This window comes from Rhinolophus ferrumequinum, chromosome 15 (genome assembly GCF_004115265.2).
Source record: "Rhinolophus ferrumequinum isolate MPI-CBG mRhiFer1 chromosome 15, mRhiFer1_v1.p, whole genome shotgun sequence".
Taxonomy (NCBI): domain Eukaryota; kingdom Metazoa; phylum Chordata; class Mammalia; order Chiroptera; family Rhinolophidae; genus Rhinolophus; species Rhinolophus ferrumequinum.
In genome coordinates this window covers 4,582,301-4,605,742 of record NC_046298.1, presented here as the reverse complement: position 1 = coordinate 4,605,742, position 23,442 = coordinate 4,582,301, and the positions used below count along the sequence as shown (strand labels likewise).

The 23,442-nt window shown below is 52.4% G+C and overlaps 1 protein-coding gene across 2 annotated transcripts in view; it reads left to right on the top strand.

Moving 5' to 3' along the window:
• Positions 1-23,442, top strand: part of ZNF423 (zinc finger protein 423) — a 301,853-nt gene that overhangs the window by 88,202 nt on the left and 190,209 nt on the right. For both annotated transcript variants that reach the window (XM_033128814.1, XM_033128813.1), the window contains one exon: positions 14,443-14,643. In XM_033128814.1, coding sequence (XP_032984705.1) covers positions 14,443-14,643 — 201 coding nt within the window. The remainder of the gene's footprint in view (positions 1-14,442; positions 14,644-23,442) is intronic.

Sequence of the window (23,442 nt, the reverse complement as noted above, 5' to 3'; positions counted from 1 at the left end):
TCCATTCATTCACTCAGCAAATAGTCATTATGCACCTACTATGTGCCAGGCAATGGTCTAGGTGCAGGGGATTCCACAGTGAACCAAACAGACCGCAGCTCCTGCTTGGTGGAACCAAACCTTTAGGGGCACTTATTTTCTCAGGCCGGGAAGCTCCCTTCCCTCCTCCCGGTCACACTGGGTGGAGAAGAAGGAGCGCAGGGCCAAGATGGGATTGGGACCAGCCCTCGCGCTGCCACTAACGTGCCATATGTCCCGGGAACAATACGTTGGGTCTTAGGTTCTGAAAAAGCTGTGGATGGGATCGACTCCTTTTTGGGGAGTCTTCTCCATCTATAATCCCCCAATTCATTCACCATCTGTCCTTTAAAAAGTTTTTATCATTCAAGCAGTTTAGTGGCTGAGCAATTTTTCTTTTTTATTGTGAAACATTTCAGATATATAAAATAATGACCACCGGGACGCGCCCTTCAGTTTAAGGGAGAGAACACCCGTCAGCCAGCGGGGCTCCCAGTTGCCCTCCCCCACCCCCACCCCCACCCCCACCCAGGGCTTGACATCCGTCATTTCCCTGTGTATCTTTCTTCCAGAAATACGAATGCTATATAAGTACTGTTACTGCAGATGTTGTAAACTTTCTGCAAATATCATATTATACATGCTGTATTACCATAGCGTATCTTTAGCAAGTTGCTTTTTTTCCTCTCTCAACGTTGGAAATATTAATAGCTCTTATGCACCTACGTTCAGCAAACAGTTGACGTGTAATCTTTGTTCACATGTGTGGCTCTGTGCTATTCGTTTTAATTGCTGGATGCTGTCTACTCTAAAGGCACCACAGTTTCTCTCTCCATCTCCGGCTCATGGAAATATCGATGCTGTCTTAACGTTTTTGGCTACGATAGATAATTCTGGGATGGGTGTTCTCACAGGGAGCTCTCAGGTATAGGAGTTTTCTAGCATATAAAACTCCACGTGGAACACCTGGGCCCAGGGCCTGGCTCAGACACCCCTTGTCCCCCTCCATCTATCTGTCTGCTCTGCTCTCCTGCTGTCACTTTAAGAGACTTCTTTCCCACTGGTTCCAGAAAGTGTCTGGGGATTGTGTCTCAGTAGCCTGTCTTGGGTCCCACGTCCATCTCTGACTGGCCAGGCCTGAGGTCCTAGAGCTTGGAGGTGGGTCCAGCCCCACGTGAGCCCCCACGGTGGAGTGGGGAGGGTGGGCTACTGGGAAGGTCGGGGGCCGGGGTGGGATGGCTGACCCCAGCACTGCCCAGGGTAGCACGGCCTGTGCTGCTAGGAGAAGTTGTTCTCTTGCCTTTTGCCCCGAGCTGTCTTAGGAAGCACCTGTCTCTGGCAAGATCCATGAGTGAGCAGGTTCAAGAAGCCCCGCTTCGTGTTTCACTCTTTGATTTACCAGGACACACCAGGCCAGTGATCCTCAGCGTGTCCATTTTGGAGATGGGGAAAGTAAGGCTTGCACGGGTCTCACTAGGTCCCTGAGGTGACTGTGGGACCTGCTGAATCCTCTGTTCTTTGCCCCATGCTTTCTCCCTGCTCTCAGAGGCCAGGCGGTTCCTCGAACGGCTCCTGGAATCAGTCCTGCCGTCTCCTAGGTGGGAGAACCAGGCCCGGCAGAGGACGTGGCTAAGTCCTTTTCTGTTTCTGGTTACTCCTCTAATACCCTCACCACAACATTGAAGCAGGATGTTGTTACCAATGGGGAAACCGAGGCTCAGAGCCTGGAGGCAAGCAGACTGACCAGGGTCCTGCCAACACTTGGGGACAAAGCCCGGGTGACCGTGGAGCTTCTCCTTAGTGCCCGCAATGCCGCACCCACCTGTCCTCATCTGAGGCTATTTCTCTGCCCCAAATGGAGCTGTACCTTCTACGGGGCGAGGAGATGGTCCACTGGGTCCCCGTCCCTCACTTATGTCTCCGGGCGCTCTCCACAGCGAGTCCTGTTCCGCCTCTGATGCAGATTCTCGCGCTTTCCTGATAATATTCTAGGCTCTTCTTAACGCGAGGGGGTCAGCTGCGAAGCGTCTCGGCAATTTATAATTCTTGAAAATTCTGTTTGGTGACATGAGGTAGCATTTAATAGACACCCTGCCACCTCCTCTCTCCCTATTGTGACAAGCTCCTGGCAGAAGCCTTTAGAGACTCCGGGTAATTGCACCATGCTGGGAAGGGGACGACGTTGTGCTTGAGTACTCCTCAAAAAACGGCTCACAATACACAGTCAGGTACGCGTTTGCTGGGCTTCAAGGTAATGATTTAAACTTAATTTGACCCTTGATGAGGGAGCGCATGTGTCTGGTCGGACGCAGGCTTGCAGTTTGGGCCTGCCCGCCATGCCTTCGGTGGTGACACAAGTAATTCCTTCATAACAAGTGCCTTTCAGAGGATGTCTGCTGCTGACAGCTAATATAGAATTATTGCCCTTGAATGCATTTCTGTAATTACTTCCCAGAGATGTGTCTTTGTGTTAGAAGACATTTCACACTTTAGTAACATAAGTGTTTTGGGAGAGCACGAGCAATAATTACGAACAGTCTTTCCATGAAAATAAACCTAAAAAAATTATAAAAGCTAATGCTAAAATTGGTTAGAGTCAGGGAGGGATTTCATTTGATTCATGTATATTTATTCCAAGTATAATAACCTTTCCTGTATGGGAACTTTTTTTTTTTTTTAAACTAAAGCAGTAATGACACAGACAGCCTGCTTTCTAATTTTTGAGTAACACTGAAACTGAAAACAGATTAAAAGTGACAAGTTGCTTGAGACTGAATAAAGAAGCTGTAATCGTGGAGCCCCGATAGGAGACATTTGCAGTAATGGAAAATGAAATGATTCACAGTGTGATCAATAAAAAATTAGCAGCATTTAATAAAAGGTTTCTGCTTCATGTTGACTGAAGACCATCGTGAGCAGTTTGAAATCCAAGTTAAGTGACTGGGCGAGGGTGGTGGGGGGGGTGTGGGGGGGTGGGTGTGCCTGTGCATATAGATCACTCCGATATTGGCCACTGCAGACGAAGCAGCCAGGCCCCTGGGGGAGTGGGGTCTGGAAGTTTCCTTTGCGCGGCCCACTTGACCTTTGACTTGTGGTTAAATCCTCTTTGTGTCGGAATGTGCCTCCATGAGTCCTGGGCACCGAGAAGGACTTGGTCTCATTGGCGGGTGTGGGCCCAGTGCCCTCCCCACTTACATCCATCCCACCCAAGGGATGGCGAGTTCCTGCTGTGGCCCCTCAAACATGTGTCTGGGCCCTTGACGTTGTGGTTTCTCGAGACTTCCGGAATGCCTTACAGCCCACTTGGGGTACTCGACAGCCTCTTGGGGGCTGGAGGGAAATCAGCAGAAAACCGGCAGCCTGAGCAAGTGGATGAGGTTAAGCCATGGGGGTGAAGAGCACACAGTTCAGTGGGTCCACGGGGGAGCTGGGGCCACCCCTTCCCTGGGTGGGGGCCTGGGTGGGGGTCAGTGGGAGGTGGCTTCTTGCAAGCTGACTGCGCCACCATTTGGCCTCTTTCTCTCAGAAGCAGCAGCGTGTTGCAAACCACCCCATCACACAGGCTCCCTTTTCTCCAGCTGCTCCTTCCTGATCCCCGGGACTCAGCCCGCCTCCAGGCAGCGACTTGTTATAATGCTTTTTCCAGGCTTTCCACAGCCCCCTGGCTGTGGCTGGAGGGAGTGGGGCTCCTGGCCGCCCAGGTCCTCCCGGGGCTGGATGGGAGACCTTAGGGTGGAGGGTCACTGGGGGCAGCTGGCCCCTGGGTTGCAGCAGCGCCCGGGAGCCTGGGCCAGGGACTCCTTTCCGCTCCCTAGTCCCGGGGCAGCGAGCAGGCCCTGGGGCCTCTTCTTGGCTTTGTCCCCAGTCTCGTCCTCTCCAGAGACACGCAGACCCGTGGATGGATCTTTAAATGTCAGAGTAGGAAGGCCCTTCCACAGGGCTTCCTGCACTTGTTCATTCAACAGGTAGTTATTGAGCACCTGCTGTATACCAGGCCCTCTGCTGGTGCTGGGTGGGGGCCGAGAGGGCAAGGTGAGCAGAACTGATGTTCACCCGCTTGCCTGGAGCCGGCTCATTGGCACAGGTGACCCTCAGATGTCCCGACAAGAAAGGACCAAGAAAGAGGGAAGGAGGGGCACCCGTGAGTACCTGACCCTTTGGGGGTGCAGGTTCACTGAGCTGTGACCTGGCGGTGAGGAGGACTCGCTGGGGGACTTCTGCCCACTTCCTGGTCTTCAGCAGGCAGAGCTGGCTCCTTCAGTGCAGGGCTGAGGGCGGTGCTCTGCTCTTGGGCCTGCCCCTGGCACAGCGACCCGTTGTGAAGGGGCACTGGTTCAAAAATGGCTGCTCCGTGGCCCCCGTCTTAATTTACAGATGGAGCAAGCACGGCCCAGAGAGGGTGACCGCGGCGTGGCCATGGGCCCTGGGCTCCGTCTGCCTTTGACCCCGAGCCGCTCTCGCTCAGCCTGGCCACTGGTCCTGTCTTTGGGGTGCACACCCCTCCCCTGTCCCCTCCTCATCCCCCATGGGGCTCCTCTTTCTGCTACAGCTACCAGGGGATGATTTGCACCCCAGCATCCTTGCCTTGAGCAATTAGGCGTGCCAGGCCACGGGTGCTGGCCACAAATTAGCCGGCTCTATCGAGCTCCCCACGCTGCCCCGCCATCCCCCTCACCCCCGCCTTCCTTCAGTCTGCGCCTCCATCTCCACCTTCCCTGCTGCCATCGGAGACAAAACATGACAGCAAGGAGAGGGCAGAGTGGTCACGGCCTCAGGAGGTCACGAGGAGGTAACAGTGCACAATTTTCATGGTTCCAGGGGGGCTGTGTCCGGCTGTTCTTCATTACTGCATGCGGCGAGGTCAGCTTTACTAAGACTGGGGGGCTCAGAGGGGCGACACTGTTGACTTGCTGGAAAAATAGCATTTTTTCCTTTTCGGTGGGGGTGTTTGTGATTGCTTTTTCTCCCCCTTCCTGCTCTGCCCCTCCTTTCTCCCTTCCATCCACCTACCACCTTTCCTTTCCGCTCCTTCCAAGCCCATCATAGTTGGGAACTGGGTTGGAGGAAGCTGCCATGTCCGCCTTTGTGGGTTGGGCTCAGCACTTGAAGGTCCCTGGGAAGGGGGACTCGTGCTTCTGTTTAGCAGATATTCATGGACACCCGCAGAGGGCAACGTGCTGGTGACAGGGCATCAGCCTCAGCTGGGTAAGGAGCTGTGCTTTGTTTTTTGATGCATCTACAGCACCCAGAACAGTGACTGGCGCATAGTAGGTGCCCAGTAAATGTTTGTTGACTGACTAGATGTGGAGTATTTGTGTCTGATAGGGCTGGAACTTTGGGGGAGCTTACTGCCGACCAGGGCGTGGGTGGCAGAGACCGGGGGGCGAGATCCCCTGGAAGGCGGCCCCCATTGGGAGGTCCCACAACCTGAGGAGGTGACATCATCCCCATTTCCCAGGTGAGGAACCTGAGGCTCAGAAGTGTAAGTAAAGAGATCACACAGGAGTGGACTTGGACTTGGGCCCTAAATCTCCAAGGAAGGGACACTTTCATCAGTGCCCAGCTAGCCTCCCTGTCTGGGCTCAAGGTGGCCTGACGGCTGTCGCTGGATGTGCCCCGTGGCAGAGACCCTCCCCTCAGGCTGTATCCTGTCCTTCGAGGCCTGTTGTTTTCTCCATGCTGTTACCTGAAAACTTGAAGTCAACCTTTAAAGATCCAGAGATTTCTCATAAAAATAGGGATTTCCTTTAAAAAAACAAACAAACAACTAATGTGTCTGCACTGGGCCTCACTTTTTTGTATGGCAACTACATAGAGGGTTTAGCAGGGGCCACCCCCGTGGGTGGGCCTATGTGCCCCTCCCCTGCCCCGCCCATTCTACTCATTTGCACAATGATGGGGGGCGGCTGCCCCTTCTGACTGTGGGGGGGGGGCTGTCCCACCCTCTGACTCTCAGTTTGCCCTCTGGAAAGCAGGTCTGATGGTAACTGCTCCTTTACTGGGTCACTGGGTGAAGGTGCAGAGGAATTGGAAGAGCTGGTCTGAGGGAAGGGATTGCCCTCATGCGGCTGATCCTTTTGGCCTCAGGTTCTAGAATTCCTGACCACCGAAGAGGCATTCTCTGGAAGATTGTAGGCATTTCTGTGGTCAACCACATGCCTGTGGAGACGGGGGCCCCTGGACCCAGTCCTGTACTGCCAGCCAGGGCGGAACGTCCCAGCACAAGTCCCAGCAAAGCTTGTGCGATGCTTGTGTGATGCAGCCAGGTCACAATCAGCATCACACTGGCCATGGCTTTGAAATTCTATCCACAGAAAATAGGCACTGAGAGGAGAGCAACAGGCACACCCCCCCCCCCCCCCCAGACAGCCAGCCGGAAGTTGCTACCTTACTTAAGAAGTAGAACTTGGACAGCAAATTATATGTTAAAATATTTGCCTACAGCTCTGCCGCCAAAGGGACCCTTTAGGCTGAGTGTTAAATGTTACCTCGCTGCCCACACTGCAAATATTCTAAACCTGAAGATAAATAGTGGCCGCCTCACGGAATTTGGGGCCCGCCATGGATACACAAGCAGAATGTCTAATCGGGGCTGGCAGGCTCCTTGCCCAGCCCTTCGCGTCCTGCATCCCCCAGCCCTGGAGTGCGAGAGAAAGTGTTCACAGAGCCATGTCCTTCTCTCCAGTCGGGCCCGAATGCCGGGCTGAGGTTAAGCCTGGGGCTTGACCTGGTGCCCAGGTCCCACCGTGCTTCCTCCCCTACTCCCTCTGGCTCTCGGGAACGCTGCTCAGGAAAGAGTTAGTAGGAAACACATGATCTGTGAGGAGAGGGTATGCGTTTTCTATTCAAAAAACGTTTCTCCAGTGTAAACACTTTGAAAACGGTAGACACCTTCCTGGGTTGTGTGTTCTGTTGGGAGACCCCCCAACTACGTACAGGGGGGCAGTGCAGGAAAAGTGGGCTTGTAAATTGCAGGGTAAACATGTCTGTATTGTCTCCCCAAGGGCTGCCTGGGGCAGACCCTCGGCAGAGGTCACGCTGTGTCTTGGAGGAGGTGGACTTGTAACTTACTCAGTGTTGCACAGCATGGAAAGTGGGGAGACCCTGGACTTGAATTCAGGGCTTCCCTCACCTGGTCCAGTGGATGTTTTTGTCGCTGTGGACTTTTCTGTGCCTTTCAAGGGAATCCTCCTTGTAGAACGATATCTTCCACCCTCACCTGAGTCGGGGCGCTGCCCCCACTGTTTGAATGGCAGTAGTGGCAGTCAGGGAGTAATCAGACCTACGGTTTTCTCACGTTTGATTGTGGGCCAGGGACCAGGTTTTGTCTGTATTCCTTCATTACAATAATTTCACTTCATTACATTTTTCTCAGGAAGGGTAAGTGACTTGTCCACGATCCCCCAGCTGCTCAGTGGTGGCATATAGGTTTGAACCCAGGCTGGCTGGCCACAATGTGTGATTCCCTCCTATTCTTTCTCGGTTATCTGGACAGTCCCTGGATCGTGACTCTAGCTGTCTGCTGCTTGTCTTTGCTTAATAACCATCTGTGTTGCTACCACTTGGTGCCATCAGCCCTCTGGACTCTCACACAGGCACCCCCAATGCGCCCTGTACAGTTGTGTTCCGAGGTCAAGCCCTGGACACGCCTCGAGTTCATTGTCTGGTGATTCTTATTTCTATGGAGGTAGATGGTACAGTCTCCCGTCCCGGTCTGACTGGGAGAAGAAAGGAGAAGTGGGGTGCCTCCCAGGCCTCGCTGGCCTCCGGCTCTGACTTTCTTGCCTCTCCACTCTCCACCTGGCCCCGTCCCTGGCATTTCCTCCACTTCACCAGCCACCCCTGCCCTGCACCCTGTCTCACCTTTGCCCACACCCTCCGCTTTCCCACCTGCCTCTGCGCCAGCCTCCACTTGGCTCCTCGAAACCCACAGGGCTCCTGGACTTGCAGGTATCTGTGCTTAGCTGTGTACCCGGTTCTTCTCGTGCAGGGGAGCCTCACCCCCACCTTGTGTGGCAGGAGAGGACGGAGTCCCTCGTGATCAGGTCCTTGCTGACATGTAAAGAATCAGACTCAGGCAGGAGCAGTGACTTGCTCAAGGTCACTCGTGGGGCTGGGTGAGGGGGTCCTAGAGCTAAGACTTGAACCCAAGTCCACGGCCGACATTGGCCCACGATGCTGGCCTTTCTGCTTTACTTCCTTTTTGGCGTTTACTCATTCATCTCTTCATTCCTTCACCCACCTCTCATTTATTAAGTATCTGTTTTGAACCAGGCTTTGTGTGGGCTTTGAGGCCACCAAGATGAATGGGACCGGGAGTCTCCTGTATGTCATAGCAAATATGTGTGTGTTATGCCTGGCACAAAGTAGACATTCAGTGAATGTCTGTGGGGTGAGTGAAGGAAAGAATGGGTGATTATTGGTACTGGGGTATCTCACGCTTCTCAAACTCTGCCCCCATTTTCTCTGTCCTGGGCGTAGCGGGTCTCCTGCCCCTACTGGGCAGCTACTCAGCCCTGCAGCCCCAGAGGTGGGACCCCTGCTTGTCTGTGGTTAGTTCTCAGGGCACCCAGGGCTCCCTGCCATCCAGCTGATCCCCATGGTCCCTTCCAGGAAGGAGACGGGGCAGCCTTCTTGGTGGGGTTCTTTCTGACTTGCGTGCTGGTGGGGACTTGGGTCACAGAGAAGAGACCCTCACTGGTGTCCTTGGGCTGAGCTCCTGTCAGCTGGCCCCTGGGAGGGGTGAGGCCCAGATGACCCTGACTCACGGGCTCGAGAAGCCTCGCTGAGAAGGTGGGAAATGTCTTGTTCCCAGACCTGGCAGCCCGTGGGCAGCCTGGCCCCTGAGGCCTCTCCCTTTCCCTTTTTCCTGGCTGGACTCAGCCAGCTGTCCCCTACTCAGCCTTTTGCAGGCCTTCCCTTTTTTGCCCTCCTGTGGAGAAATTAGGAGTTGGAATTTAGAACCAGGAGTGCTGGGTTTGAATCTAGGCTCTGCCCTTCCCAGCATGTGCCCTGTGGGTGTGTAACTGAGCCTTGGTTTCTCCCCCTGCACAGTGGGGATGTCAGTCACTCCTACCGCCTGGGGTTGCTGTGGCGATGGGATGGGATGAGGAGCGTAGAATGGTACCAGGAAGTGCTCGCACCCTGTCAGCATCACTTAAGGTGCAGGAGAGACTGAACCACCTCTATCCACCCCTGACTAGGTCTCTGCTGCCTCTTCCCTCGAGGACGTGGGGCCTCGTTTCTGGCTGAGTGTCCCTTGCTGCACGCCCTTTCTGCACGGTCCTACTGTCTTCCTTGTATCACCATCTTGAATGAAAGCTCTTTCTCAAGGGCAGTGAGTGGCTCAGTGGGGCTGGTTAGTCCTGGGGTGGGGAAATTCACTACTTTTTAATGAAAACCAGTGAAATTGGAGGGTTTTGCTATTGCCTCTCCTTGCCCATAGAAAGTTCCTCAAGCTCATCTCTTGGGTTCAGGGACTCGGGGATGTATGGGCGTGGTGTCGTGGGGTTCGCCAGTGTAGGTGTACCCTCTTCCTCCTGCTTTGAGAGAAAAGCTGGTGGGACAGGGTGGCCCCATCTCATGATAGGTTGAACCATTTGAGATTCCCAATATTTGACTTTGTTGAAAAGATGGCAACTTCCTATGGTTCAACCTAATACTTACCATCAGACAGAGCAGTGTAACCTCTTCCTCTCCCCCTGGGTTGATATTCAGACACTTGTTTCTTTGAAACCAGTTCATTTATTCATTCGTGTTTATTGAGTCCCCTCTGTATGTCATTCTGCAGGAGGGGTCGGGGAGATGATGCAGAGCATAAACAAACACAGTCCCGGCCCTCCCGGAGCGGACGGCCTGCTGGGGGGGTGTTCCACCTGTGCATTGATGTGGGACAAACCACCCATCGCTGCCGCAGTTATGATTTCACCCTGTTCTGCGCCTGAATGGTCTCAGCCGGTGGCTGCTGTCACCAGAAGGCTCATGTGGGTTGGATGCCCAAGGTGGTGCCCTCCCATGGCTGGCAGTGGGTGCTGGCAGCCGGGAGGTCAGCTGGGCCGCCAACTGGAGCACCTCCACTCTCTGCATGTGGCTTGGGCTTCTCATACATGGTAGTGTCCAAGAGACCCAGAGACCGAGGGGTAGCTGCAAGCTTTTTCCTGACCTAACCTCAGATATCCTAGAATATCATTTCCGTTGCATTTTAGTGGCCAAGGGAGTCTGTAAGGCCTGCTAGCCCCGGGGGGCATTGTGGAGCAGAATCAGATCTGCTCTGATGGGAGAGTGAGCGTAAGCGCTCACTACGCAGGAGCAGGTGGGATGGGTGGTGTTGGTATGGTCGTCTTGGGGAAACGCAGTCTGCCCCAGGGAGGCAGAGTACAAACAAACTCGCCCACAAAAGTGTGAGGGCACCGTGTGCCAAGTGCACTGACTGCAAAGGGCAGCGAGCTATGGGGAGGGGAGGAGGGGGACATCCGTGGCACTGGCACTCGGGCCTGTGGGGAACCCTGCTAAGTGGGTGAAGAGTTGCGGGAAATCTTCCAGGTGGGGGAATCGGGTGAAGCCCTTGGCGGAAGAAACGTAATTCAAGGGACCCAAAGAAAGTCTGTGTGGCTGTGAAGATAAGGGACGTCAGAGAGGTCAGCAGAGTCCTTGCTGGAGCCCAGGAGCCATGGCGAGGACCCTACATAGGACTTTGAAGCGTGTTTCAAGTTCCTTGTCACTTGGCTCCTGTTTTCACTGAGTCTCTGCGGTGGGAAGACCGTGCCGCAGAGTGGGTGGGTCAGACGCAGCTGTGTTTGCAACCTGCCACTCGTGGGATTGCTTAAGCTTTGTCACCTCAGAGAGCCCAAGTTTCCTCACCTGTAAAGGGAGGATATGACAGGGCCCAACTCAAAGGCCTGCCTGGCTGGCTGTGCTCGGAAGGCACCTGACATACAGCAAGTGCTCAGTAAGGGCTAGTTGCTCTTGGTGGACCCCCCAGGCAGAAGGAGGGAGGTGTGCACATCGGGAAAACACTAGGTTGTGAGGTGTCCAGGCTGGAGTGTGAGGCCCACTTTTGAGGTCAGTTCTGTTCCCTGGCCGGACACGTGGCCCCGGGGCCGGGGACACTATTCAAAATTGTTTGGCTTGGGCCTTCCCTGAGTGAGCTGCTAGCTGCTCCAGGCCATCCCCAGGAGAACGTGGCTGGGGACTGGGGGAAAGGTGCCAGCGGCCCATTATCTGGAAGTCCTTCCCAACCCCAGAAGCCTTGATGGAGAGAAATGAGCTCCCCGCCCGCTGACTGCTTCGTGGCACCTGGGGTGGTTGGTGGGTCAACTGTAGTGCAGGCCCAGGAGGTCACCAAGTGGGAAACAAGAGGCAGCATGGGCATGGGGACCCAATCAGGTGGCCTCTGGGCTCTGCCTCCTGCTTGCTCACTCAGGTAAGGACCCCCGGGGGGCCTCCAGGGCAGGATGTGGGACTGGCAGGACGGCCCCTGACTAGCCACAGCTGGGTCAAGGGAGTAGGGAAAGCCCATTCCGTCTCCAGGCCCTTAATGAGCAGCTGTTTGGGGTGGGCCTGGAAACCAGGTGACTCCAGAGAGCGCCCTAGGGGGACTGGCGCCCTCAGAGCTGTCTGACCTCAGCGCTCTCACCTGCGGGTGCAGAGCTTGGGGCTCCTGTAGGCCCCGGGCCTGTGTGCTGCTTACCACAGACTGGTTGGTTCAATTCCTCCTCTGGCTTTGGGCCACCCCTCCGAGCCTCCATTTTCTCACCTGCAAATGGAAAAATAACCCCCTTTGCTCTTTTTGCCAATCACGAGGCTCAGAGGCTATAGGGCAGGAGAGCGCCTTGCCAAGAGCAATGCCCTCCAGGCGTGGAAGCCTGCCTGTTCTCCAGGTCCCAACGGTGCTGACACAGCACAGGGGCCACTGGGGATGGGCCCCATCGGGGAAGCCCCCATCCCCCAAACTTCTTCCCTCTCTGGCTTCCTGAGGGTCAGGCTGGCCAGCTGTGTGACCCCATGGGACCCCAGATGATGAGGTCCCCACCTTTGCCCACCTGCCCTCTCCTGCCCCTTTCCACACAACCAGCTTGCCTCCCCATTAGTAGACAGCGGCAGGGGAGGTGACAGTTCCTTAAAACAGATTTATACTCTTGGATGACTTTATGGGTTTTTGCCTTATAAAAACCCAAGAGTTGACATTCTGATTTATCTACTCCTGAGTCAACAGGATGTACCAGATTTAAAGAGATCAAATGCATTGTAATGTTTGTGGTTCCAGTTGTGGATGAGATGAGCTATTATGGAAAGTGCTGCCAAGTAAATATGGCAAAAAAATAATAACAGGGGGTAATTTAAATATGTCTATTAAATTGTGTGTTAAGTAAAGTAGCACAAACGTGGTCCTGAACGTAACTTATTATCTGGAGAGTTGGTGTAGTAGATAAAGGTGGAATTATGGCTCCCCCCCACCCCCCAGAACATTTTTTTTATTATTAAGGGAAGAGACTGTAAACTAGGAATTTCAGAGCCAGCGCTTGACTGTGTAACCATGGTTGTACTATGACTTACAATATTGAAGCCTCCAAGTGATATTTCTCATTTCTTTGCTTTCTATTTCTTGCTGTCGCTGTAGCAGCTGATCAGATTTCCTGAGATAAATATGCTGCCTGGCTTTTAATGGGATTTCTGTATTGCCGGGAGTTGGCGTGTTCTGATAATAAAAGAGCCTAAAAATTGTACATCCCTTAATTGGTAAGAAGAGAGATGTTTTGATAGGTCACAAATGGAAACATTGATTTTTACTGCCTCCGCGCAGTTCCAAGCGGGGTGTCATGCCACGTTCCCCTCCACGGAGGGTGGCCGCTCGCTCTCCGATGAGCTGATTTGTGTTTGCCGGTTCTTGGTGCCAGGTGCTTGGAAGTGCAGGTTCTGTGCAGACAGGAGAAATAGAGAGAGCCCTTATAACAGTATTTGTTTCTAACTTGAAATATTTATAGGACTGTGGCTTCCACCTTGAATCGAATGCACTCTTTGCTTCGTTTCTCTTTCTTGCTTTGTCAAGCAGCCCTTGGAGTCTTAAAGGTTGTGTACTGAAGCCTTTTTTCTGTGACTGCAGTGTTATGTGTGACTCACACATGCATGCATACACGCATGCAAACACCTTTGCATATGCATATATGTTTGCCTCAGTATCTTTACATATCAGAGCGATTTCTCTCTTTAATTTAAACCACTGCTAGTTTCTGAATGAGTAGATCTAATTTCCAGGACAGACTGTGGGAAGGGACCACACACACACTTCAATTTTCTAGTCGGAGTCTGTGTATTTTAATGGGTAAATTTAATCCACTGACATTTATTGGAATTACTGAACGATTCTGTGTTACACACCTTTTCTGCACTTTGGTTTACAAGTTCTTGCTGTGTCCTGTTAATCTCTCAGACTGAGGCTGTGCTCCATTTCCCTCCAGCTGTTCAGGGAAGGGCACTAGGCAGGAGCCAGGGGGTCGAGTTAAACATCTGTAGCGTGCTGGGGACGTTGCGCCCACGAGCTGATGCCACGTGCCTTACCTGTAAAATGAGGATAACAAAGCTGTCCCACTCTGAAGGCAGGCGTGGGACCACGTGATCGCTTTTAGCTGTACGGTGTGTGAGACTGTGCAATGCGTCTACACGTAGGTAACTGTGCAGAACACTACGCAAATGCAAGCATCATTATCAGACCATGAACTCCTCTTCTGTACCGATTAGCCACATGTCTGCACAGTGATTAGCAGAGAGTAGGTATTTTATTTGAAAGAAGTTGGTTGAATGATTCGAAGGCTGGTTCTCACTGTCTAGGCTGATACCAGGGCACCAGGGAAGGCTCAGGTGCATTTGAAGCTTGTGATTTGATTAGCCATGGTCCTGCAAACAGGTGTGCTTCCTGGATTCCAGAATCAGGACATCTTTGCAAAGAACCTAGCCAACATCATCACCACATCTCGAGGTTTGTTGTGTGGAGGATGAAATTGGCTACGAGATCTCCCAGCTCTGAATTGCAAGGCTTTGGGGGAAACGAAAAGCGTAGGTGTGTTAGGAACAGCTGCTGGGGGCTCTGGAGACGTGTGTAAGAGAATTGGTTTTTAGGAGACAAAATGCTAAGGCATTTTCACCTCCCTGATGGGTCACAACCCCCGGCATCCTTGCACAGAGGGAAGATGACCGGAAATCCCCATAGAAGATTTGCACCAAGAATTAAAGACTCTAGTTGTGAATTATGGCACCACATGCTACAAAATACCCCCCTACATTAATATACTGAGAGGTGTCAAGAATAATGGATCCTGGGTGGTAGAGTAATTAAATGTATCTTAATAAATACCGGGCAATGCTTTTCAAATCCTTTCTTTCCCAAGACCCCGTCAGCTGACATGACTGTATCCTTTCTGTTGGCAGGAGGCCTAGAAGGAGAGCCCGGGTGTGATCAGAAAAGCAGCCGTGCACTGGAAGACAGGAACAGCGTGACAAGTCAAGAAGAGAGAAATGAGGACGATGAAGACATGGAAGATGAGTCAATTTACACCTGCGATCACTGTCAGCAGGACTTCGAGTCTCTGGCAGACCTGACGGAGCACCGGGCCCACCGCTGTCCTGGAGGTAATGCTAAATAGCCCCGGGATTCTGACAGGTGGTTATATGGATAATTGGACATAGCAACAGCTTGAAGCCTCAAGTGAGATTAAAGAATTAATAATGTAATTTTACAGTTAATGTCATTTTATTGTGGTATCTTGGGTACCCTGTATCCGCCTCTTAAATACAATTAAACATAAAAGCAACAGCTTTCCGGCAGGCAGGAATTCGGTGGGGGCGCCATGTCCCTGCTCCCCTCGTCTGTACTCCGTACCACGTGGGCCGTAAGTGGACGGGTCTGTCTCCCGGATTTCTGGAAGGCGTTTTGGAAACCCGGCAATTAAAAGGCTGTTAGTGCAAAGTTAAGCAGCTTAAGTGTGGAAAGCTGCGTGAAGGAGGGAGCCCTGAGGCCGGGTTTGTGATGGGACGGGGAGAATGTCACAGGCCAAGAAGAGCCCGTGCAAAAAAGGACCCACTTCCACTTCTGTGCTTGGCCTCCCTCGTCTCTGAGTGGCTGGGAACTGCTAGACCTATTCTGTTTCTCAGTGCCTCAGAGAAGGCGGGCAAGGCCACGGCTTTATAGGAGTGATTTAAGACTTCAGGGGTTATATGTGATTATATGTCTGGGGCACTGGGGGTGGGGTGGGTGGGTGGGGGAATTAGGGAACAGGGGCATGTGCATTCCTTGGGGGGTGGCAACCATGATGCAGGGGTCTGAGCAGGGAGTCTGAAACATCTGTGTTCTTTACACAGTTACCTCCAGATACCTCCTTCTATCGTGATTGTTGATGAAACTTTTTGGATGCTTGTTTGTGGAGAGAGGCCCTAAAATCCCAGACCTGTGTTCCAAAGGGGGCTTGCCTCCTGTTTTGGGGGGGTAAATTTGTTGGTAGGAAGTAGGTTGGTATACAAAGCCCTCACTTCCCTTACCTTTCATACCATCGTGGAAGTTTGAAAGCCAAGTGTTTAGGGGAACTGCTATGACTTTCCCTCTAGTGATGCTCGTACCTGCACAGCCCTGGCTAGACCAAGTGCTTGTCAACCTCTGAAGGGAACAGATACCCCAAACAATGTGTCCAAGAGGACTCTTACAGACTTGAACTTCTTAGGCCTCACCAAGTCAAACCCCAGTCTTTTGGAATTTGTGATATTTCAACCAGGGGCAGAGGCGATGGCTGACTTATAATCTTAGAATTCTGAGGCACTGAGAGGAAAAGGTGATTGTTCTACTGAGGTCACTTAGTGATTTTGGTGGCCGAGCCAGGACGTTTTCAGGACCCTGGGCTATGGACTCTGCCCTACTTGAGAAAATCACAGATGCTGGTGTATTTCTTCCTTTAGCCAAGAACTGAGGTGGATGCTAACACTATAACAGAATGAAATGTTGTCACTCAACTTTTAAAACAATCAATGACTTGATCTTCTAATTAAAAGCCATGCTCTTTATTTCCGAAACGTCTAGTTATTAGAGCAGGGCCCCTCAGGACCCCTGCTAAGTGTCACTTTGTTGAGTCTGTAGCTCTTGCAGTGGGGTCCCATCCCCAGCACTGTTACGGCTGACCCTCCCTCCAGTTCTCTTGAATCAAGGAGCTTTTTACGTTTCCGGCCACACGTTTGAGAATGGCAGCATTTCTAGGTGGAGAAGGAAAATGTGAGACTTTGGGGGGGGGGTCTGTGCTAGAAATAAGAAGTGGTAGCTAATTGTGCTTCGGTCCCGAGCAGCTTTCTCTTCCCCGTGGCAGTTTCTTCTCTCTACAGCCTCAGACTTTGGCTGAAATCATGGCGGCCCATTTGCAGGGTCTGCAGCCATCCTTACTGAGGCTGGTGGTATGTACCAATATTCCTACTTGCTTCCTGACGGGACCCCACTGACGACCTCCGTGGGGACGTGGGAACCAGGAATATCCCCCAAACCTGGAGCATTGGAAGGAAGTCAGAAATTCCTAGAAAGAGTATGGAAAAGATCTGGTCTCAGAGCATCACTGAGAAATTCATTACCACCCAGTAAAGCTGTGACCCAGTCTGGGAGTTTCCCAGACAAGGACGGAAGAGATAAATGAGGAGTTCTTTCCCCCGTGTCAGAGGTTCTTAGGATTACTCAGTGACAGGATAAACCGCTGGGATTGCATGTGTATTATTCAAAATAGGTCCCTGCCTAGGACACCTCCACACCCTTCGATTGTGCACTGGTTTTCAAACCTGTTCTCAGAGGTGTCCGTGGGGCTATTGGGTGGACACATGGGACATACACCCTGGAGGGTGAAGTGGACACTCGACAGCCCAGCAAAGACCATTTCAGAGAGGGTCATGGTCTGCTGAGGCCGGATGTGCTCCGGGCGCTCAGCAGATGTTTCTGAGGGAACAAATGAGTCCTGTTTAGAGGGAAGGTGGGCCCTCCCTGCTGTGGAGAATTTGGGGCCTGAGGGCAGTGACACCTGTCAATCCCATGGTCTGATTCTTGAAAACACCCCAGAGAGGGCTGTCACCCCTGGAATGTGGAGGCGGCACCCCCTCCCCGCCCCCAAGCAGGTGTGTTCTGGGGAGGTTGGGATGAGGCTGTGTGAAGGGGGTGGGTGTGTTTGTGGTGGTGATCTTGAATGTGGTTCTTCTCTAAAACGACTTTAGCAGAGTGACCGCTGGGCTCTTTCTGTCACAGTTGAGGGGGGGTGCCTCGTTCCCTCAGAATCGGGGTGAATAGCTGTGAGGTCTAGATATTTTTCTGAGGTTTGAGATGGTCACCATGGAAGGGGAGTGCCTCCTGCTAGAGTGGCGGTGATTGCATTTGTAAGGAAGACCCCCTTCCCCCCGGAGCTGGGACTCTCTGCACCCAAGAACCCTCACTTCCAGAGGTTCTGGATCTTGAGAAGGTGCCTCTCCATTGTCCCTCAGCAGGAGTGGCAATGCCAGGTCCTGGAGAAGTTGTTGAAACGGGGACTTCAAGAACTCAGGGGCGGCCAGTTAGCTCAGTTGGTTAGAACACGGTGCTAATAACACCAAGGTTGCTGGTTCGATCCCTACATGGGCCACTGTGAGCTGTGCCCTCCTTAAAAAAAAAAAGGAAATGCAGACAACTCCAACCAGTCCTGTCCATATTTCTCTCTCACTGTCTCTCATTCGTACCTAAGGAGAAACCAACCTTAAATCCACCAGGCATCAGACATTGCGTCTTTAGGACCCGAAATGAAACAAGCAAGAAGCAGCCGGCTCGGTGGGCTCGGTGGACGCTTATGTCCCGACAGCTGTTTGGTTTCTCTTTGTCCCCCTCCAGCCCCTGCCCACAGGGTAACAAGTGTTTACATGCTTGGAGTCGTGGGCACTTAGCGTTTTGTGTTCGGCATTTGTTACTGAACATTTTCTGCTTTGTTTGGAACCCTCCTTTTAAACAGCAGTGCTCAAGTGGATGGGACTTGGGTTGTTGGTTCTGGTCCATCGACTGTAAAGATACCACATTTAGACCAATATGCCCATCGATACGGAGTTTTGCAACAGAGCAGATAAAGGCTGACTTGCTAGAGCATCGTTTGTGGGCACCATGTGAGGAAGTAACCGGACCATTTGGTGACCGTCTGAACCGATGATACAAAGTTGCCACTAATTCCGGTCCCACCAGCGCCCGTAGTGTCGGAACAGGGAGCAAGCTGAAGTTACGTTGACGCAATTTGTGCAGTGTTGGCCAAGCACATTTGAGTTCTAGAAGCGGTTGCATGGGGTGCTTTCCATCATTTTCGAGGACTTCAGCTGCTTTAGAAAGGGTCTCTGGGAACTTCGGGGGCGCCATGGAGGCAGGTATGAAAGGTTGGTCTTCCCTGGGACTGATCCCAATTTTTTATGTGCTCATTGAAGCAGGGTACCCGTGGACCTCCAGTCTGGACTTGGGTGGAAGATTTTACCACTTTCTGGCACAAAGACTACCTTCTATTTAGACCGACCGCCGCGTTGGTCCCCACCGATGAGGCTGACGGCCCCCGCAGACATGTGGGGGCTGGACTATGCTGTTGTCATGCTTTAGACCCGACTTGCCTACTAGCGACACTCCTGACTCTCAGGGACGGTGCGCAGTGTGTCAGTCCTGGGACGTGGCAGGTGCCCAGGGCTTTGGAGGTCCCAGGCTGGTATGATTGGGGTTTCCGTTCTAGGTAGGGAGTCTCTTTAGCAGGACTGAGGTCTCTAACTGTGGGCTCCAGGCACTCGCTCCAAAGGACAGAAATCGCCTTCAGGTCCAGGTTGGAGCTGAGAATTGGCTTGTTCTCTTCAGGCCCCATTCCCTGCTCTCCGACTCAGGCCAGGCTCCTCGCCGGGCGGCAGGGGCAGCCCTGAAGTACACGGGTTGCCTGCCCCTCCAGGGGCTCACCCATGGGCTGCAGTCCTGACACTTTGCACAGTGAGCACTTGCTCCGTGTCAGGCCCTGTGGGACTTGCCCTGGGGCGTGGCCTCTGCAGCCCCCACGCCACACACAGCCCACAGCACTCACCAGTGACGAGTCCGTGATTATTCTGTGGCGGTTTCCAGCGTGTGTATTGCCCATCTCCCCACTACCACTGGGCTTCGCGAGGACAAGGGCAGTGTCTGTTTCGTTCCCTGTCGTGTCCTGGCTCACAGTGGTGCTTGATACATGCTTGTTGAGTGAAGGAATCTTCACCACAATCCCAGCAGGCAGTCCTATTTTTCACCATTCCTCCCCATTTTACGCACTGGGCAACGGAGACTCCGAGAGGTGGGGATCTTGCTTACGGTGACAGAGCGTGAGCGAAGCGTCGAGGTCTGAACATAGATTGGGCCTGGTGAGCCATTTCCACCTAACCTCTAGCTTTTTTGAATGCTCAAGTTAAAAAAATAAGCGGAGGGGAATTTGTTCAAATAGCAACAGCAAAAACACCTGCTCCCTGTGGGTTAATTTCGCTGCTCACCCTTCGGCTGCCCCACCTTCCCGAGGATTGGGACCAAGGAGTGTGTCCCCAGCCCCTCTGGAAGGGCAGGCCCCCCCTTTCTGGCGAAGGTGAAATGCTGCTGTGTAAAAAGCCGGGTGGAAAGTTAATTACACCCTGGTTTGTTCAGCTGTGGCCAGAGTGACCTGTGGGCCCTAATTACAGGGCTGGGCTGCGTGGAGGCTGCACCCTGGCCAGCCGTATCCCTATCTGCCGGCTGGCCAGAGCTCGCCTTTGTGTGCCGGCTCAGGCCCTTTTCTTGCTCCAATTGTGTGGGTAGGGCCTTCCCTGCCATACTGCGTGGGGCGTCCCTCGTACTGGTTCCATTTGGGCAAAACAGTGGGCACAGGCAAGCCGCTGGCCGTGTTCTGCCAAGAGCACAGGTGCAGGGCACGAGTGCCTTCGGCCCGTGGGAGCGTGCACAGCACCTGGTTGTCAGCCGTTGTCTCACAGGGCAAAAGGCTTGGGGGCTCGAGCCCAATTAATAACCCCACTGGAAGATGTTTCCTGCAGGCAGAGAGCATCCAGCTAGAAAACACCCAGCAAGAAAGGGCCCCACTTCCGGTAGCCCAGCATGTATGAAGACCAGGGAACCAACCGAGGAAGTAATATCTAGATGTTTGTGGGGGGGGGACAAACAGAATCAACTACGGGAGCGGGGGTGGGGGGTGGGGGCACAAAAGAGACTTAGATAAATGAAAAGGCAGACCTTATTCTTGGGTGGAAAGAGCTAATGTCGTAAATATGTCAGTGTCCCCTAAATTACCTGTTACCCTTAGCCAATGAAAGGGATGATGGGATTGATGCAGAAACGGATGAGCTGATTCGAAAGTTCCTAAGGAAGACTAACCACGTAAGGATAGAAGGAAAATTCCAAAGAAGAGGAATGACGGACAGGGCTGGTAACCAGGTCAGATTTTAAAACATGTTCTGAAGCTGCGGAATTGTAAGTGGTGAGGGACAGACCAGGGGAATGGCAGACACCAGACATGGACCCCGAATAGATGGAAATGTAGTGTAGGAGGAAAGTGTCACTGCAGGTCACTCAGTAATTGGGGTTGGGACGAAGAGGGCAACCATCCTGAAAAAAGGAAATTGGATTCCTTCCTCCTCTTAACACCAAACAAATCCCCAGTGGATCGGAAATCTAAACATAAGAAAGAAAACTTAAAAATACTAAAAGAAAACAAGTGAGTTTTAAAAAACATATAATAGTGTCAGAGAGGGGAAGCCTTTTCTAAATATAACCCTAAACCCAGAAGCCATAAAACAAAAGACAAATATTCAACTACATAAAAATAAAACATTTCTGCATTGCCCAAACCACAATAAATCAAACCAAAGACACATATCACAGGCAAAAGATATTTCCCTTAATGTGTAAAGCACTCCTACCGACACTAGGAAAATAACCAATAAATCAGCAGAATGCAGGGCGAAGGCCGGGCTGCCCGAGGCCCGCGCCCGCTTGGATTGGTTGGTTTTTAGGTATTTTGAACATATCCCATGTGCAAAGGACAGAAATGGAATCAGAAAAAGAAATACTAGTGGGATCGTAAACATTTAGAAAGATTCAGAAGTTCCTGTAGATAATAAGAGACCTGTACATTTAAACCACAGGCAAGTACCATTTTTTTACCTACCACGTTGGCAAAGATCAAAAGTTTGCCAGCCCATTCACTGTTGACGATGTGTGTCTTTGATGCCAGGACTACAGGTCTTGCTCTCTTCTCTGTCCCCAGGGTTGCCTTGGCCTGTGGCTAGGTGCTAGGTAAACGTTTATTGATCTTGTCCCTCTGTGAAGGACAGAGGTATCTGCAATAAGGCAGACACTGGAGGTGCCATGGATAAAGGGCTTTGAGGTATGAGATGGGCTTCGGGCATAGTAGGTCTTCAGTTAATGTGGAATAATCAGAAGGGGGAGTTAAGAGCAGGAAGAGATGGTTTATTCATTCAACAAACATTTATTGCACATGGAGTCTGCACGGGGACTGTGCTGGGTGCTAGGGTGGGGTTACTGTTTATTTAGATGAAAAATAACTCAGTGGAGAAAGCAGTCTCGTCACAAAAGCGTTCTTTGACATGTAAGATGAAGCGTCATCAGCCGCCTTTCCGAAGCCGCCTTTCCTAGTGTCTTTGAAAGGTGTTTCAATGTATAGAGATGTCATTCCACACAACCGTCCTGGGAGATGCCGGCTGTGTGTGTTGGCCTGCTAGCACGCTGCCTTGGGAAGAGACGCGATGGGCCAGGTGGTCTGCCTGGCCGGTGGCCCGTGTGAAACCGTCCCCGAAGTGCTGTGCCCTGCGCTCTGAGTCCCCATCGGAAGGTGCCTGGGCAGCCGGCAGCTGCATGGGACTGTGGTTCTGTCTGGGCTTGGGCAGCTGCGCCCGGGCTCCCGGCAGTAACGTGGAGGGCAGTTGTCTGAAAAAATGCTGGTGCTGTGATTCACCTCCGGTGAGTCTGCAGGTTTACAGAATGTGTCCCCTTGACTTGATTGTGTAGAGGAATGCTATTAGCACATTGTGGGGCCTGCAGGCCTTTCCAAAAGTGGACACCAGAGGAACAGTTAGAAGGCGGGGCCAAGGTGGGAAGAAGCCACCTGTCGTTTGGTTTCCACAGGAGGAAATGTGTGCTGTGCATTCCTTGTGGTTTCTGATTGCTCTCCACCATGGAGGGGGGCTTTTGCTTCTTTCCCACCCAGCCAGCTTGACCACCTTGGTGGTTTTCTGAATCACTGTACCTTCTGGGTTCTTCGGTGTCCAAGGGTGGGCCAGCGTGGGCTCCAGGGGTGATGCCTGATATTGGGGCTGCTTCTGGTGCAAACACCCCCCAGGACGAGCCTCAGTGGAGACGCTCTGGGGAGGGAGGGGCCTGGGCTGCCCCCACCAGGCTGGGCCCTGGTTTCTGCACCTTTTCTGGAAGCAGCCAAAGCATCTGTTGGCTTCCTGTGGTTGGACACCCAGCAGGGCCTCTAGGTCCTGGGAGGAAAAGACACACCCCTAGCTGGCCTTCAGGCTGGTTGCAGGTACATTCCTCGTGTGGTCTGGGTCCAGCCTGTTGGCATCCGTTTCAGCTCGGAAGTTCCAGAAGGCACATGTCACATCAGCAAGTATTATACCTATTATGTGCCTGTGTGTGTGAGTGGGTGTGTGTAGGAGAGTTCTGTTAACAAGGAACGTATAACCTAGCTGGAGGAGGAAGTCACCATGACCCTTTTGGTTGCCGGGCACACAGCAGGTCCTCAGTTAATAATGTGCTATCTGCATAGAGACTCAATACAAAATGACAAACAGGAAAAAGTAGACTCAGTGGCTAGAGGAACTGAGAAGGCTGCTTTCAAGTCCCTCCAGCCCTCGAAGGTCGTCTCCACAAACCCCATCAACACGCCTGCAGACGCAGAGGTGTCCCAGCACCTCCGGGCTTGCACCCTCCTAAGTCTTTCTGACTGTCAGGACAGAAGTCCTAAGGGTAACTCCTGGTGGAGCAGTCATGACCGAGGCTCAACTCCCAAGGCCACACTGTCCAGGGGGGACAGACATGCGTATTAGCAAGGCTGAGGGTGGCCGGAGTTGGGCAACTCCATACAGACCCCTGAGAGTTGGGGAGGGGCTCCCCGGGACGGTGGCCAGGAAACACGGATGTCTTCTTTAGGAGGAAGGAAGTATGTGCAGGCAGATATAAGGAGCAAACTAGTTGCATCAAATGCCAGATTGTCAGGCATCGGCTGTTCAGTCCATTCACTTTGCTTTTGATAGCGTGTCATCATTGCATCTTAGAATTTTAGGGAAGCAGATTCCTCAAAGGTCATCTAGCTCAGTGGTTTCCAACCTTATTCTCAAACACAACCAGTGTATAAAGCAGATAACTGCAGAGCTCTCTGTTAACGGGTTTGGCAG